Genomic DNA, 18,230 nt, shown 5'->3' on the forward strand with positions numbered 1-18,230 from the left:
TATGTTCTTGAACCTGTATGGAGATGTTTGTGATGGTACATTGACGTCTTCATTTTAATTGTTTTTTACATTTTGAAGCAACTGGATCGTATGTATGTTAGGATCTGGAATCATTTATCAATCCTTGAATAACAGCTATTTTTCCTCAATTAGCCGGTGAAGGATTTTCATATTGGCCATAGAAACAAAATCACTTCCTAGATGGGAACGTCCTGGATAAGAAAAGTGCGTACATTTCCTCTAATAAAGCCAACTCAAAAAACAAAAACTCTACTAAAAAAATATTGCCAACTCTAAATATCTAAACACAAAAAATCTTGCCATTGCCAAATATCACTCAAAAAATGGCTATGCCAACTACACATGCAAAACATTGAACTTCATATACATATAAGCTGTCATAATTATATTCATAGATAATATATCATACATGTTAGGATTCCATCAATCTGTTTTCATTTAAAACTAATATGATACATCTACATTCAGAACCAACCAAAAACAATTACAAGAGATACAATCCAATATAGACACAACAATATACGTACAACCCTATTCTCTACTATCCTTCTATGAAGGTCGTCATCTTGCTTCTGAAGCATTTTCTCTCTCTCTATTAGTTTGTCCTCTTTTTTTTTAGCTTCATACTCACGCAACAACAAAGCATCCTCCCTCTTCCGAATTTCATTCTCTCTTGTCAGGTTTTTCTCAGATAATACTGATTGAAGTATATCTGCCCAAATGAAGAATTGACATCTTGTTTCTCCCTGTGTACAATTCAAGAATTTCAAATTTCATGTAAATAAATATTTTGGTACATGCATTCAACTGCAATACAAAAAATTGGCAAATTATTTACCGTTCCATAACTCGGACAAGCATAAAATTTCATTCCAGGATTTTTGTGAGTGTGGGAGATCTTTAATGGCGCTTTCAAAACACACCAACAACTCGGTGATTCCATTTCAAGATCATTAACTACACATGATGATGATTGACTCGATGCCATAATTGATCTACGTGATGATTGACAGATGACTACTTTTAAATGCAACACTGAGTTATTACCCACATGCTTCATTATCAGAATTATTACAAGGTAGGAGCAGAATATTCCACATCATATAAACCACAATCAATATTATGATAACAATTTGCAGACAAAATAGGGGAATGCTAACAACAAATCTGGGTGCTTCTAATGTTTGACATTATTATTTTTTTTTTCAAACCAAGTATAAATCTATCTAAAAGCAGTTAAGATGCATGTTAATATGCTAACAAGATGAATAGCATTAAAATGCTAACAACAAATCTGGGTGCATCTATTGTTTGACATTAATTTATTTTTTTTTTCCAACCAAGTATAAATCTATCTAAAAGCAGTTAAGATGCATGTTAATATGCAAACAAGTTAAAATGCTAACAACAAATCTGGGTGCATCTATTGTTCACATCAATTTGACATTATTATTTTTTCAAACCAAGTATAAATCTATCTAAAAGCAGTTAAGATGCAGTTTAAAATGCTAACAACAAATATGGGAGCTTCTATTGTTTGACTACATTTAGAAATTTAATCATCTAACATGATGTCAGGTCTGCAGAACTGTAAATTTTAGTGTGACATATAAAGTTCTAGACATTATATTTTATGTCTAAGATACTTTTAGGTGCATCTCCTATACATTCCTGTGTATTTGGGTAGCACCCTTATAGCTTTTCTTTAATAATTACATTATCTTATCAAAAAACTGTGACTATTATATGCTATGAAATATAAGTATTTGATGAAAAGGTATGATTTTGATTCCGAAATTACAAAATCAATTCTATTAAAAAGAAAGAAAGCCAGAAATTGAAGAGGTATGCCTTTGTTCCTGATAGTCATGACCACGCAAAATGACATAGCACGAGGACTTATTTTAAAAATTAGAAGGCTTACAGGAAGAGTAACACCAAATTATAAGTGTTATATATGCTTCATGATAAATGCAGTATACCAAAATATGCCCATATATTTTCAATCTATACAATATTCAATCAACTCCAAAATAAAAAACGAAGGAATTGTTAAAGGAAACATGTGAAAGATACTACAGATAAAGATGCTCTCCAAGTATCCACAGAAATTACTCTCGTCCCTATAGAACTAATGAATGGTAATTTGGTAAAAAAATCATTTCTGGATTTTATTTACTGTTTCAGTTTATGACCTATATAGTTTTTGAAGCATTTTTGTTACTCTGGTTGAGCCAGTTCATCAGTTTCCTAATTACCTTAGTTTTTTCACCCTTATATCGGTTACTTAATTTTATTATTCGCTTAACGACAATGCCAAGATTTTCACTTCACCCATTGTGATCATTCACTTACCTATCTCTTACACTCCCCCTACAATTTAAATGACCATTTGTTGCATAAAAGAACTTGTGATTTTTAACTCCCACAGGACCTTTTGATTTCCACCTCCCAAAGGACTCTTGGGTTCCACTTCAATTGTAGTTACTAAACAAAAACCAGAACGTTTTTTTTTTTAAAAAAAAAAAAAAGTGAAGACAAAGTTAAACAATGACCAGAATTCTATGAAAAAAATTATAAATGATGAACAATTTATGAATGACATTATAGGAACAAAAGAACGTATTTTCAACCAACCTTTTAGATTTGGCACTGTGTCAATAGCGTCCAATATATTTACTTTATTTATGTCATACACATATGTTTTATCTTGTAAAATGACAATGAGCCTGCTGCATTTACCAAGATTGCATATCAATATAAACAATGAGAAACAAAACAAATTTGGAGCTCTCTACATGAAAGTGTAAAAATGTCTACTTCGAAAGGCTGGGGATATATTAACTAAAAAATGTTTGATGGCAAAGATCAGAAACAAGAGTCCTGACTCTCAATAACCTAATAAATTCTAAATTTGAACTTCAATAATGTTACACAACATAAACAGATCACCTCTGACATTGTTTTGTACCTATACACCACTTAAGTCTAACTAAATTAGATAAATGAGAAATTCTAAGAAAATACAACTGAGGTTAAGCGTCCTCGACTAAGAAGCACACAGAGCTAGAGTCCAAAAGTGTGAGGATAACATATTGGAAACAGGGTGCACCAAAGGGAATAACAACATAATATTATTATTGGAACCAATTGGTTTCCAGTTTGAAAAGAAGGATTGAATATATCCAAATAGACCATGAAAATATATTGATTAATTGTCACTAACTCTGAAAGTTAAGTGGATAAGAATAGTTAATCTAACACTCCCCTTCACATATGGGCAAAAAATCTCTCCTCAATGCTAACATTTCGAATTTCTTAACCATAACAGAAGCTATTGAACAAAGATAAGGCTCATCAACGATCACATGCTTCATATCATGCAAATTACTATATTTATAAATGCTTAGGTTTATATGAAATAGTCAATTTCTTATTCTAATAAAGCTTCAAATTTAAAAATCCCAGCAATGACCAACTCACCTCTATTTTAGGTCACATATTCAAGTTCCTCATCTACTTTGAAGTTTCAAATGCCAACACAATTGGGATTAAGTACCCCCATACAAATTGGGTATTTAGGCAATATCGACATGTCTTAATGGTTTTTATCAATGTGACTTTCTTAATCTACTATGTTGTTCATGCATCAAGAAGAATCAAAAGAACAAAGAAAAACCTATATGGAATTATACTCCTAAAAAAAGGGCACTATAACATTGCTCTTGTACAAGCATGTATTGAAGAGATGTTGACAAGGCATATAAATCCAAACAGCTGCTATAAATGTGAAGAAGTGTCTAAGATGCCAATTTATTAGGCAGAACCATTTCGAAAATCTGAGCACATCATTAATAGTGCTCCATCTAAGGAGAAGATCAATTCTCTGTGACAGCCATGATTTATGTTGTTTTAAACCCTAAGTTATCCAGGCCACTATCGAGCACATTAGCTTCTCTGGCATAAAATATTTTGGCAATTTGCTAACTGTTTACTTGGCAATTATTTTACATTCAACATTTAACATAGTTCATAACAGAGATCTTTTACAAAAACAAAATGTAATTTACAAGGGATGTAACCTAATTTCTAAAGGGTTTTTTATTTGGAGTCTAAAAAATACTAGGGTTTTCAGTCGACTTTTGCTTTTGTGCATTGTACCATAGAAATGATACATGGCCATTAACATTGGAATTCAGATGCAGAGCATAAAAAAAATCCAGAATTTAATGTGTAAACATGTGCGACTGAGAAGTGAGTCCCATTAAAGTGTGTCTCCAAAAAAAATGCAGAAACTCTGAGAGAACAAAGGTAGACATTTCAAACGAATTGGAAAAAAAATTACCTTTCACGGAGATTTCTTCAAACTGAAGGGGGTGAGGGAGATGGGTCTTCAAAAGGTTGTGGTAAATCAGTCCCCGTGTCTCCAAAAATAATGCAGAAACTCTGAGAGAGAAGGATGCAGCATTGACATAAAGGTAGACATTTAAAACGAATTGGAAAAAAAAAATACCTTTGACGAAGATTTCTTCTACTGAAGGGGTGAGGGAGATGGGTCTTCAAAGGTTATGGCTCCATCACTCCAGCGGCTTGGGGCTGAAGGGGGGAGAGAGAAGGGGTTAAAAAAAGAGAAGGTCTTCGAGTTAGATGTTGTTGCTGAAATTTTCTAGGGTTCGAGATTTTGGAAATTTTCTAGGGTTCGGGAGATTTTGGGGTTAGGGAGTCGGGGTGAGAAAGAAGGCGTGAGAGAGAAGAGTATGAGGTTCGAGAGGGAGAGTTCAGAGGTCTGAGGGAGAATGAGGGTGAGAGGTCTGAGGCTCGAAGAGGGAGATGCGTTGCGTCGAGTCACTCTGAGGGAGAAGAGGGAGAGTGAAGCAGCCCGGGATTGAGTAGAGCAAGAACCGTGACATGGGCAAGAACCGGGTTCGGGCCACTTCAGGAGTGTAGCGTGCGGTTAGAGAACCGGAGGTTGAGTAGAGTTTTTGTTATTAGAAACAGAAACTTTTCTCGTGTTATCCATTTCAAATGAAGACAATCTATATCCATTTTGATTGTATATTTTTTTAAAATAAAATAAATTGATAATGAGATTTGAAAAAAAGAATTATTTCTCAATAGGAAAAATGGTCCTTTTTTGGATTTGATCATATGAGATTCAATAAAGAAATTGAATTCCATTGAGCTTGAAATATTCTATCAATCTTTGGTGTAAAGGGGTTTTTTCCCCTTATTGGCTCACAGGGCAAGCCCATGAGGGGTTACTATGAAAGTCAGAGAGCCTGACCGGACCAACGATCTCTCTCTAAAAGAAGTCAGTGGGTTTCTACAGAGTACTCACCCACAAAACAATCCATACTTGGGGAAAGCGAACGGTAGGGGAAGATGGAACTCGCCACCCTAACACCTCCCTGATGATGCCCTACCCATATAATTTACGCAGGCAGGTGGGTAGAAAATATGTAGAACTTTTGATCTCTTGACAGCAAGCATGAATAGGCTTAACAAAAACGTCCGTAGGGTAAAGTGAGTCAGGGAGTCACACCGCATTAATGGCGCCACTCCCCAGACTCTACACCGTATTAATAATGCCGTCCCAAAAGCAACGCAACATTAATGGATTTCGACCAAATGAATAGTAGACAGGACATGAGTCCCTTAAAGTCAATGATAAGCTATCCAGACCAGAAACCTAATATAAAAGTCGATCCCTAAGTATGAAAAACTTTATTTGATTCCTCTAAGTTTTCGCACAAACTATTAAGGAGATATACTGATTGTAGTATCGGAGACTCCCCGGCCACCACCAAGACCCCCATTCTCCATGTTTGCTTAAAGTGTGCAGGTGACTGCCCGAAGACCCGAGTTTCTAAAACCCAGTTTAAAGGCTTGTGAAACACGACGTTAACACCGGATATCATTTCCAATAGGCAATAACCCATGCTCATTGCATTCCATCCTAAAAAAATTCATCAACTAATATGTACAGATTTAGAAGATTCACTTATGGATTACAACAAAAGGATAACATAAAATCAAAATAATAACTTATACATTCTTGTATACAACTAATTTTTAAATAGATCTTGGACTATGGATAAGGGCTTGTTTGGAAGATGGGATGGTTTCATCTCATCTTATTTTTAAATATTATTTAAACACAAACACTTTTTAATTTTAAATCTTTAACTTTTTCATCTAATAATTATCTAATCATTACAAATTTTCCAAACTTCCCAAAAAAAATAAAATTTCAAATTCCAAAAAAAATTATATTAAAAATTATATTCTAACAATATTTAATTTTATAATATTTTTACTCAAACTTCTCTCTCATTTTCTAAAATCTCATAAAATATCGTAACTCAAACATGTTCACTATTATTCACAAATTATTTTATTACTATTTACAAATTTATCATCTCATCTCATTCTCCAAGCATCTCTGCATCTAAAAACATATTATTACAATTGTTTACATGATCATTAGTTTTAATAAATAAATCCCATTTATATTATTATTTAATCATACACGTACAAAAAAACAACTCCAATATGAAACCCTACCATATATTTTATCATTAAAAAAAATTTAGCATTCTGATTTTTTCTATAACGATAATGGATCCATATATAGTAAAATATCGACCTATATATAACTTCTTTTTGTATTCATGTGATATCATATAATAAAATAAGAGTATTATATTTTCCTATTCTAAAACTACTTAATAATTATTATTTTTTTCGCATGAATAAAAAAAGATGTACATGAGCACATCAAATTGCTGGGATTAGACATTTTAGGGCATTTATTGTAAATCTTAAAACTGAAGAATCAAATTGTCAACTATCTTATAATGGCGTGAGGGTAGTTTGCACCCATCCTAAGTAAGAAACGATGTCTCAAGGCTCAAGTTCGAATCCTAGACAACCTCGGAATGTCTAGAATGGATGGGAACAAAAAGAAATATAATTAAAAATAATTCATAAAATAACGCGTATGTAAAATTATGAAGTTATTTTTATCGTAAAATAAATTTAATAAATCATATAAAATTACATTATTATTTTATAAATTTATTTTTATATAATCATTTTGTACGTCTACACTTCTCAAAAAGAAAAGAAGACTATTTTAAGGATAAAATAGAACTTCTTGCATTGGGAAGCAATGGGAATTGAGGACAAGAGAGCGCGCTCTCCTTTTTTCTTTTTTATTTTCTTTTTTTGGAAACAATTTACAAACTACTATGCTACGTAATGTACAAACTAAAATATAATTATTCTTAATAACAAGCACCGAAGCAGATGCTGTCATTAGCTTTGTTCAAAAAAGAGGGAGGAAAAATAACACTAAACTAAGATCTATAACAAGAAATCCATCAACTTTGTTAATGGAAAAGCAATGTCGGTTGCCTTCTTTGCTTCCTCGGAGCAAGAAGAACCGGCAGACGTGGATGGCTTTGAGCACAAAAAGAAATTACGAGATCCCAAGTTCATCAGCTTTTCCTCTGGCCTCAAACCTGCACCCACCATCCACACAACGTTGGTTAATATTTTGTAATTGGAAACAAAAACTAGAGTATCAGAGGAGAACAAACATGAACATCACTGCCATGCCGATGTCTTTGCTTTTTTTTTTTTTTTTTTTTTTTCTTTTATGTTTTTTTCTTCCGAGTTCCTAGAAAACATGCTTTTGGGCTAATTAATTATTGACAACTCAACAGGACAGGTAAATATAGAAAAACAGAGTTGTTGCCAAAATTACGGTTTCCTAGACCAAATTCAATCACAAAGTTCAAAAGGAAAGGACGACGTTTTCATGCAAATTCGAACAACTTTTCAAAATTTCCAATATTCCATGACCGGGAGAGGGAACTAGGACGCCTACTCTCCAAGCTGAATTGCGAGTAGTGGAGTTCGAAACGGTGAGGATCAGTCGCTGGCAGAAACGGCCTCCTCTTCTCCCTACCGTAGATCTCCAGCGCTGCCTTTATCAAGTCCCGGATCGTGTTCTCCTGCGGCATGACCAACTGTACAGGCCCCAAGCTCCTCTCGATCGTCACGTTGAGCAGCAGCTTCGTCAGCCCGGAGGTGGAACCGCCGATGGACGGTGCAGAATTAAGCCTTCTAGGGGCGGTGGTGAAACCTCCGGGCCGTCGAACGATGTCGGAGTGTCGGTCCGGCGGTAAGGTCTTGAGGGACCTGATGGAGGCCGTCGGAGGAAGCCTAAACTCGTCACGTCGCCGGTTATGCGTCAAAGACCGGGAACTCATGAAGCGGACGATAGGATTAATGATTTTTGAGTTCGAGAATGTGTGCGTGTTTTCATGCGATGCTTGTCGTTGGAATTAAGTTTACTTTGTAAGAAAGACAGTAGTGGTACTAGTGATGGAGATCGAAATGGCGGAGGGTTTTGATCAGTATTTAAAAGAGGAAGCGCGAAGCTTCCCAGAAAGTGGCAAACTTTGAAAGTGCCCCTGGATGCTTTGCTTATTTACAGATCGAGAAAAGAACATGCTTAATAGTAATTAATAAGAGATTTTTATAATAGTTTTTACAGTTTCGTTGGTATTAATAGATCATTGAAATGGTAACGAGAAATGCCAAAAAAATGCAGGAGAATAATATAAGGCAACTTCTCGAGGGAAAAGTACACTGCATCATGATGGTAATAATGCAAGAAAGTAAAACAAACAAACAAAAAGAAGAAGGCACGCTCACAAATGGACACGATCGAATACGAGTGAGAATCGGTGTCTGTGGCAAATGCAAAAGGGAGATCAGGAGGGTGGGATTTGAAGAGATGAGCAGACCGAGCATGCAGACACCGCTGCTTGGCTTATCTATCTATCTATCTATCTATCCTGCATGTGCCGCCAGTAGAAACGGATACATGGCCTCTCAAGGACAATTTTTGCCTCCTACCTCCTGTTGATGATATTGCCGATCCACGAAAGTACTATTGCATGCGGTCATGTTATATTTATGTATATTGTACACGATGATGTGTATGTATGGATCAGAGATGTTATATTCAGAGTAGATTTTGAAGGACAAAGCCTTCTAGAACCAGAATTAATTGCTATTCCAAACATAATGATGATCAGTCTTTAGCTAATTTAAATCTTCGCAACATAAAGTGCATATTGATTAATTGGGGACATTAAAAGGGTTGCAATTAGTAGTACTGCAAGTCTGAAAGAGACGACGATGTTCTTCCCAAATCCAAATTCTGGGGATGTGATCATTAATGCATATATGCTCAACACTTCAACATCCAAACAAAAAGTTTGCTCAAGAAAATGATATTTATAATCGAAGTGGCAAGGCACGCAATTTCGTTGAAAAAATAGACTAAATATAGAATCTATATAAAAATAATAATTTTAATAATAAACTCTATTTTTTTTAAAAATGATTACGCTAATATTTTAAATACTATACCGGTAATGATTTCAGTCGAGGTATTAAAATGAGATATTTTGATACTAGTACTGTTTTGAAATAGTCTATATGTAAATAAATTATATATATATATATAAATTATATTCTAAAATAATAGTCTATATATGAATAAATTATATATAAATTATAAATAGTCTAGTCTAAGTTGGAAGGTCAAAAAATGAGCTTGCAGTTTGAAGAAATGAAAAAAAAAAGTAAAGGCCGAAATATAAACCGGTATGAGCCGAAATTCCGACCGATACGAAACTATATCCTTCTCTATATCGGCTAAACCACAAAAATGATATATTTCGACCATACCAATCAGTACGGTATAAAATTTAAAATTTTAAACTATACAACACTTACGCACTCCACGATTGGACGTAGCTTAACATCATCAAAGTCGATTATCACATTTAATGTTAGGTCGTGATTGATTAGTCGACAATTGTTGCTTTCATAGTTGACAGAAGTTAGAACACCCCAGCCCAAATTAACACGGCACCCTCTTTAAGTTCTTAACAACCTTATGGAAAAGCGTAGTGAATTCCCAGAAACTGTGCTAGGTAGGCCGACTGATTTTCATTCAAAACTTGGACAGCATGCATAGGATACAAGTTGTTCTATAGTTCGGTCCATACTCAATAGATAGCACTGACCAAAGCTTTAGTTTGTTTCCTTGAAAGTTTCCACTTCTTAAATATTGCCTTATAATGCTTGCCTGCCTTACACCCAACTTTAACGTGGCATCAAAACACTTGCACAAGTCATGTATACAACTTTAATGTGTCTTATGCTTAATTTATTGGCTTTATTGCAACCCCCCAGCACAGTATTTGAGATGGGTCTTTAGTGACGGTAATATCCAACCGACCGTTTTGTACATTTTGCCGACCAACACGACAAAAGCTAAAAAAGAATGCTCTCCTTCCTCCTTTATTTCAATGCTTGAAGCCTCCCCCCACTTTCTAGGGGTCATGGACAAGGAAATAATATTCGGTTGCCCATTGTCTGTTTCATTCGACCTTTTTCCTGGTTGGGGGACATCTGGTTAGGTGAACATGAGTGAATGGTGACAACTCCAACCAATATTATTCAAAATAATATTGGATGGATTTAGTAATTTTCTATGCTTTTGTCTTTGACGCCTATAGTGCCAATAAAAAGGGTCCAAAACCAGAGTACCGATACAATAGGTCCAGAAAAAAGATACATCACATTTAATTTTATTTTATTTTCAAATATTATTTTTTGTTACTGTAAAAAAAATGACCTTGCTAATTTCTCGACTATAGTACTTGTCGCATTTTAATTTTGTTTCTCGATTATCCATTACTATTTAATTCTCAAATTTTAGGATTACTATTTCTTATCATGATCATATTTACTATCACTGATCAAATGAAACATATGGCCCCGTCTAGATTCATAGACGAGTTGAAATGGTTTGTAAATAGTATAATAAAATATTATTAGAATATTATTTTTTAATATTATTATTATTTTAAAATTTAAAAAAATTAAATTATTTATTATATTTTATGTGAAAATTTTAAAAAATTATAATGATGAGTTGATATGAATTTCGAATTCAAACGAGGTCATAATTTTTTAAAGACTTCAATTTAAGACAGGATAAAGAAGAACACGACAAGCTCATATGTTGTGGACTCAAAACAAATAGAAAGCGACTTGAATATATTTTTGTAATGCTTCACGGTTGGATATTCATTTTGTGATTTGAACCAGCACTATGGCTGCAGTATATCTTTACATGAGCAATCTACACATCAAATGGTGGAGAAAGGAAATGAGAGTTCAATTCCCTATTATGTACATAATATACGTACGTATGATCAAAGAAAATGGTAATTTGTATTGAAGGGCGAAAGGGAAACCAATTCAGCTGGCTATTGTTATGAGTAACATAAATTATATGTTGTTACTCAAAGCAATAGAAATAAATATATGGTGTCTGGCCATCCTCATTGTAGGCAGACCAAGAGTTTCCAAAGCCTGCGTGTTCTTCTAACAATTTTGCTGATCTTTCGGGCAATGAAAGAGGGTAGCAAAAATGCAGGGGGTGGAATGGGTGGAGGAGAGCATTCTCTTGCCGGAACAATTTCTGTAGTGCAAGGAGATGCTGCATTACTACTGTGCTGACTGCTACTCTTTCGAAGATAGAAGCTTCTGCTGCCAGCATCTCCAATCATTTCTGATTTATCCAAACCTACTCAACCGAAGTAAGGAAAACATTTCAGCAGAAGACATTGATTTCTCTTTTTAATCCCATCGACATATATCCTCATGGAGGCTGATTAGGATGGGAATCAAATGTTGATTGAACAACAAGCTACTGCCAATGCATTGAAAATATACATATCCAGTCTAGGCAATACTCTCTCGATAGCCATTCATAATTTCTAAAAAAGGCATCATATTTTTGTAGCAGATGTTTTAAATCACTTTCTATATTATAATTATTACCAGAAACAGTCTTCAGATTATGCTATGTTGAATCATTTTATACTTTGAAGGAAAAACTTCAGAATTTCTAAGGAGTATTGTCTTTATATGAGAAACCAGAGTAAATAATTGGTCACAACTCTAAAACAAACACACCCATTTAAGCAAATGCAGAATTTGTTTGGTGGTTCTATCTATGGAGAAAAGGTAAAGAAATCTTAACATTTGCTTACATGTAAGACTGAAATAGGAGTGATGCAATTCGAATGAGGATGCTGCATCCCGGTGCAGCTTAGGAGTTCGCCCTTCATCGCTATATTTGTCTACAACAAGCTTAATGGTGTCCTCCACACTGGCCCCTAGTTTAACCAAGGTCCGGACCGGTCCTGGACTTCCTTCAACTGTTACATTAACCACCACCTTTGCATCTTTCCTATATCCCTGCAGCATTCCATAACCTTCACAACGTTTGGATATGCACAATGGTAGGAGCCCTAGAATCTCATGATCAAAGTGCCAAAATAAGAACTGGCAATGCTTAAATTTAGAAAGCATGGGAAACACCTAATCACTGGATTTGACATAGCCGAAAGCAACATCGTTTTGCATTATTTTCAACAACCAACCCACTGGGCCAGTAGTAAATGAAAAGTGAAAATAACAGAAAAGAGAAAAAATAAATCAACTCTGGGGTTTTCCAAGTTTATAGGGTACAATTTGTTAATTGTTTATACAACCCAATGAACGGGGAGGAAAAAATTCTTGAGGCAATCAATTTTTCAAATGGATATAGCATATTTCTAGTTTTTTCTTTGTTCTTTTCTTTTTGATACGGAGACTGTTGAATTAAAATGGGTGTCTTATTTTTTTTTCTTTTAACTTTTTACTTTTCACATAAAATATAATAAATAATTTAACTTTTACAAATTATAAAATAATAATAATATTAAAAAATAATGAAAACCAAACGGGTATTACTCTTTTTTGGGATGGCTGTAGAGGTTTTCCCAACTCAATGAACAAACGTAGGGTCGAGAATGATGTCATCGAGCATAAAGAAACTGTTTTTTTTCTTTTTTAAATCCCAAAACTTTCAACTAATATTTTGAGTGTGAAAGGTAAAAGATTCCTACCAAATATGAAATCTCATTCCCATATACAATACAGGTGAAAAATGAAAAAGAAACAAAGCAAAAGATATCAAATTTGACTCTTACCTCGTACCTCTGAGGTGAGAGTCGGAGACCCAACAACGAAGGCGAGGACGCAAAGACGTCCGTAAATGTGTGAGGCGCAAAAAGAACACCGGCACCCTCAGATCTCAAACTCTGATCATCGTCGCTGATGCTACTGCCGTTAACACCAGAGCTCGAACTCCAAAGCATCGGGTCCGAAGAGCAGCGATTCAAAATCTTAACGGGTTTCGAAGCATGCTTCGCCGATCTCCGGGGCGGCGGGCTCCTCCCCCGCGGCGAAGGAGACGGATTCGGCGGCTTGCTACACCGGCCACTGGTGGCCGGAGCTCTCCGCCTCAGACTTCTCTCGGGCATATATGGAATAGTAGGAGCACTGGTTTTATTGGTTTAGGAACTGAAAAGGGAGAGGGAGGTTGAGTGGGAATTTTTCTCGTTCTTGTTTCGTGTGATTTGGAAGAGTAATCAGAAAGGAAGGAACGGCCGACCGGGAGAAGTTGGAGTGGTAGTTGGTGGTTTTGCGAAGTTAACAACGGTGCTTTTATTTCATTGGCCAGACTGTACTTTAAAGTTCATATTTATTTTCCGAGCGCTGAAGTTTGAGTTTATTTCATTTTCCAACACGCTAACTTTTTTTGTGGGGACCTGAACAATTACAAATCTATCCCAAGAAATGCTTAGCAAAATAATAATAATAATAACAATATTTATTATTATAATTACTATTAATATTAGAGTGGAGCTACTATGCCGCCCCATTCTTAAAGCTGGCATGCCGTTCAGTAATTTTATTTTATTTTTTATTTTTTATTTTTTTCATATTTTTTAATACATTTAAATATTTTTAAAAAATAAAAAAAATATACCAATATATTTAAAATCACTTCCTTAACCATCAAGTAAAAAAAAAACAAAAAAAAAATTTTGACCAACAATCAAATTAAGCGGTCATAATAGGGCGACATAATAAACTTTCTCTTAATATTAACGCTGAAACCAATAAGTTTGTGACTCAACAAAAAAAATAAGTTCATATTAATTTTTTTTTTGTAATTTATATTTATTTATTTTATATCGTAATAAGACATAACTTTAATTATTTAGATTTGTGTTTATCTCTCTTGAATGTATTTTTTTCAGTTTACCCATTTTATTAATTTCACTTTAATGAATGTTTTTCTTTTTAAGCACTGTTAATTGTTATCGACCTTCAAAACCCAATCTCCGAAGTCTCCAAGATGCTTGAAAGTATATGTATTAATTAATATTAATGATAACAGTAGAAACAATTACGGATCTTGTCTCTCTTTCCGACCAGAAGCTCCTAGTTGTCCGATCAAATTGCTTGTACGTACACATAAACTTAAACTTATGTCATTTTTTTATTCTTATATTTCTAAATCACAATTATTGATGGGCGGATGATCTGAATTTTTTTTTTTTTTTTTCTTTATGACCCCTGGAAATTAAAGTATATTATTTGACATCTTTATTTTTATTTTTATATTTATATTTATACTAAACATTTTTCTTATTTTTTTAGATGATAATTGAGGTGCTGTTTAGATAGTGAGTTGAGATAAAATTAGTTGAGATAAAAGTTGAAAGTTGAATAAAATATTGTTATAATATTATTTTTTAATATTATTTTTATTTTAAAATTTGAAAAAGTTTAATTATTTATTATATTTTGTGTTAAAATTTAAAAAAATTGTAATAATGAGATGAAATTAGTTGAAATCGCTTCTCAATCCAAACGGGGCTGAGAACATCCTCAATGGATTAGCTAAAAGCTAAATCTATCACATATTTAGCTATTAGACCCTAAAATATCATCACAATGGATTAGTTAAAATCAAAATATTTGGACTTTACCTACAATGAACACTAAAATCATTTCCAAATTTGTTAGTTACTATAGATAAACTAAATGTGTATTTTATCATTTATTTCTCTCTCTGCTTTCATGTCTACTTTCAAGTTGGATGAAAATAATATTACTAGGTGATATTTGGGGGACACAGCTTCAAGTAAATTAACTACTTTCAAGTAAATATCTATATTTTCTAAGTAATTATTAATGCACGGCTTCAGTTTACTCATTAAATAAATAAAAAAACCATTAATGCACGGCTCATGTGCTAGGGGGCTTTGCATGGTACCAAACCTTCTCTTTTTTGTTTAGAATATGATTACTAATTGACATAATTTAATTAGAATATGATTATTAATTAATATATAATAGATAGAATGATAAAATATGATAAAATAAAATAAATTAATAATTAATTTTTTTTTTAATTATTACTTACTGATTATTATATAATGAATAAATGGATAATTCAATGTGGGGATTTGATGTGAATAGATAAAGTCAAATTTATCTTATATTATTTTATTGTTATATAAAGAAAAAATAATTATTCTAAAATGAAGACTTATGTGAATAAAATAGCTAAAAGTCAAATTCATTTCACATTCATCAAAAATATCATTTAGCCTTAACTAATATATTGAGGATGCTATGAGTTCCAACTGGCCAGTTGGCTGCGGCCACCAAAGACCAACAAGAAGAATTAAAATATTTTGTTCAGAGAAATATTTTACAAGGTGTAAGATTAAGGCAAAATAGTACCTAATTATTTTGTTAGCGTGGTGGTCTCGTCTTCACCCGGTTTTGCCTTTGCATTAATTTCTAAATGTCGAACTGATATATTTATCTAAAACTAATTAGCATTTTTTTTTTCCTTATGGAAAAAGCAAAAGATGTTCATCAATCAAATAGAGGGGAGTTTTGAAAGGGTTTTGATGTAAGTTTTCTATTCCAAATAAGATGGGCGAGAGAGAGAGCTCCTCAGTTTTTTCGATCATCTTTTGTAAGATGGCAATTTCGATAAAACTTGTTTTTAAGCCTCGTATTAAGTAATAATAAGCTCTGACCTTGCTGTTTCAATCACCTTTTGTACCTTTGAATGTGATCCCTTTCTTGACATTTGAAACATGGAATCTGTGCATTTGGTTCCAAAAGAAAATCCTCCATGCATGGCAGTGTTTGGTGTGTTAGAGCGATCGCACATAATTCTGTGCTCTCTCGTGCGCGTGAATATCTTCAATGGTGATGGGTTTTTCATGAAAGACGTCCCTTGACATAGGACAAGAACAACCCTTCGGAGTGTTGTGTCTCTGTAAAGTTGCAGCCTTGTGAAGTGGTGTCAAACACCTTGTTTGCTCACTGACGGATGAATCGACGAAAAATCGAGTAGCGAAAATGCCACAACATCAACTTAAATTATAATTGAATTTATATCACATCATCTGCAGACATGCATGTTTGCATTACAGCACTTCTATTCTTGAACTTGGTTAAGGACAGGAGTGTGAAACTCACAAGACATGGATAAGGTTTGAAGGAAGATATACATATGTAACTTGTACACATCAAAGGATAAAACTAACAGTAGAAAATTTTTCAGAAAACCAGGGGAGTTGATAACATCAGAAATTGTGTGCGTGGTTCTTTAATTGGCAAAAGAATTAAAGAATGAGCAGTCTTATCTGTCTTTTTGTTGTTTAATTTTGTTATTTGCAGACCTTCCACACCTCAAACTAACCCATCAATTGATGGATTGTTTGATCAAAAGCCAGAATTATACCATGGTCTCTGAGCAGGTGCATTGTATGCCTGATCTCCCAATTATATGAACAGTCACATAGATTCCACCCAACTACACCCAGGTATCAGTGAATCCCTTCTCCCCCACAGCCTTCCTTAGTCTCTTCACACCATCCAACCTCTCGATAGAAGCATAAATGTTGGCAAGAAACAGGCAATAAGCAGATGGATCAGGCACCAGTTCATTGTCAAGCAGTTATCTCCCCAAGCTCAACATTATGATGTAGCCCGCAATCAAGAAGCAAAGCTCCCCAGACCTCAGCATAAGGCTGCATTGGCATGCTTTTTATGAGCTCATGAAACAGCCCACATGCCTTATCGATGGATTCCACACATGTCAACTAAAGCAGTCACCAAAGGATCTTCCACTTCAGTGCCTAACTTATATCGCTCAATCCAAAACCCACATTTATAGAATCTCAAAGTTGTGAACAAGCGAAAGTCATTAGGCCATCTGGCTCAACCATCCGGTTGAACAGCTCAATGGCCTCCTTAGGTTGACTATTTCGAGCATAGCAAGCCATCATAGCATTATATGAGAGCAGTTATTTCTCATCGATCTGATCGAAGATTTTTCGAGCAGACACAACATTATGGCCCACGCAACATTATCTCTTCGAGGCATTGAATCAATTCAATCAAACATGCCTCTAGCCGATTCTATACTCCCACAATCAACGTATCCATGACTGATCATTGATTTCCAAGAAGCCTGGTTTTTTTCCGGCATCTGTTGAAACAAAGAGCCTGCCCGGTCCATATTTCCAACTCTCGCATACCCCAAAACCATTGAATTCCAAGACATAGTAACATCTTTCCTTGTAATCTCATCAAGCACCCTCTGAGTCTACGCCAAATTCGCAGATTTCAAATACACAGACAAGATGGATTAGGCGATTGTTCAACAAGTTTGTTAGTTTCATAAGTTACCACCAGCATTCAGAATTGCAGATTACAAGGTATTTTGATCCTGTTCGATTAAACACTTCTGTCTGTCGTTCTGGCTTGTTCTAAGAAAGGGAAGAGAAGTATTAGGACGATGGGCTTGGACCTAGAGCAACTAAACGAAGTGTGATGTTGTGTAGTGGGTCTAGTGGCAATTGGCTGAGCCAGCCCAACCTCGATTACGAGTTTCTTTGTTCTCCTTTGATTTTTTTTTTTTAGCAAATATCATTTATTTTATTATTATTATTATTATTATTGATAAGTCCTCACTTGTATCCTCATACAGAGCAATAAATTGTAGTGTTTACAACAAATTCAAAAACCAGAGAGTATTGTAAAATTATTTTTCTATTAAAAACCAAAAACCACATACTAAAGTACAGCAACTAGAGTTTAAACCTAAAACCAACCAAAACAATGAAACATTATAAACTGATGCCAGAAAGCGAAATAAGTATCAAAACCAGTTACTCCTGATTTTG

The 18,230-nt window shown here is 34.3% G+C and overlaps 2 protein-coding genes and 1 long non-coding RNA gene across 4 annotated transcripts; all 3 read right to left on the bottom strand.

Annotated features, from left to right (window-relative positions):
• Positions 1-375: 375 nt before the first annotated feature.
• LOC121235890 lies at positions 376-4,445 on the bottom strand. 2 transcript variants are annotated; one of them, XR_005934621.1, is made up of 3 exons: positions 4,367-4,445; positions 860-1,056; positions 376-767 (listed from the first exon to the last, which is right to left on the bottom strand). It is a non-coding gene; the product is annotated as an uncharacterized LOC121235890 (long non-coding RNA). The 2 variants fall into 2 exon arrangements; XR_005934620.1 differs by having other exon boundaries at positions 860-1,016; positions 4,367-4,439.
• Positions 4,446-7,190: 2,745 nt separating this feature from the next.
• On the bottom strand, positions 7,191-8,431 carry LOC121235889 (uncharacterized protein At4g22758-like). The gene is made up of 2 exons (XM_041132320.1): positions 7,913-8,431; positions 7,191-7,544 (listed from the first exon to the last, which is right to left on the bottom strand). Exons 1-2 carry the CDS (start codon positions 8,295-8,297, stop codon positions 7,387-7,389), a joined length of 543 nt encoding a protein of 180 aa, XP_040988254.1. The 5' UTR covers positions 8,298-8,431; the 3' UTR covers positions 7,191-7,386.
• Positions 8,432-11,149: 2,718 nt separating this feature from the next.
• Positions 11,150-13,705, bottom strand: LOC121235888 (uncharacterized protein At4g22758-like). Its single transcript, XM_041132319.1, has 3 exons — positions 13,155-13,705; positions 12,171-12,378; positions 11,150-11,701 (listed from the first exon to the last, which is right to left on the bottom strand). Exons 1-3 carry the CDS (start codon positions 13,485-13,487, stop codon positions 11,457-11,459), a joined length of 786 nt encoding a protein of 261 aa, XP_040988253.1. The 5' UTR covers positions 13,488-13,705; the 3' UTR covers positions 11,150-11,456.
• Between the last annotated feature and the right edge of the window lie 4,525 nt (positions 13,706-18,230).

This window comes from Juglans microcarpa x Juglans regia, chromosome 6D (genome assembly GCF_004785595.1).
Source record: "Juglans microcarpa x Juglans regia isolate MS1-56 chromosome 6D, Jm3101_v1.0, whole genome shotgun sequence".
NCBI classification, from domain to species: Eukaryota; Viridiplantae; Streptophyta; class Magnoliopsida; order Fagales; family Juglandaceae; genus Juglans; species Juglans microcarpa x Juglans regia.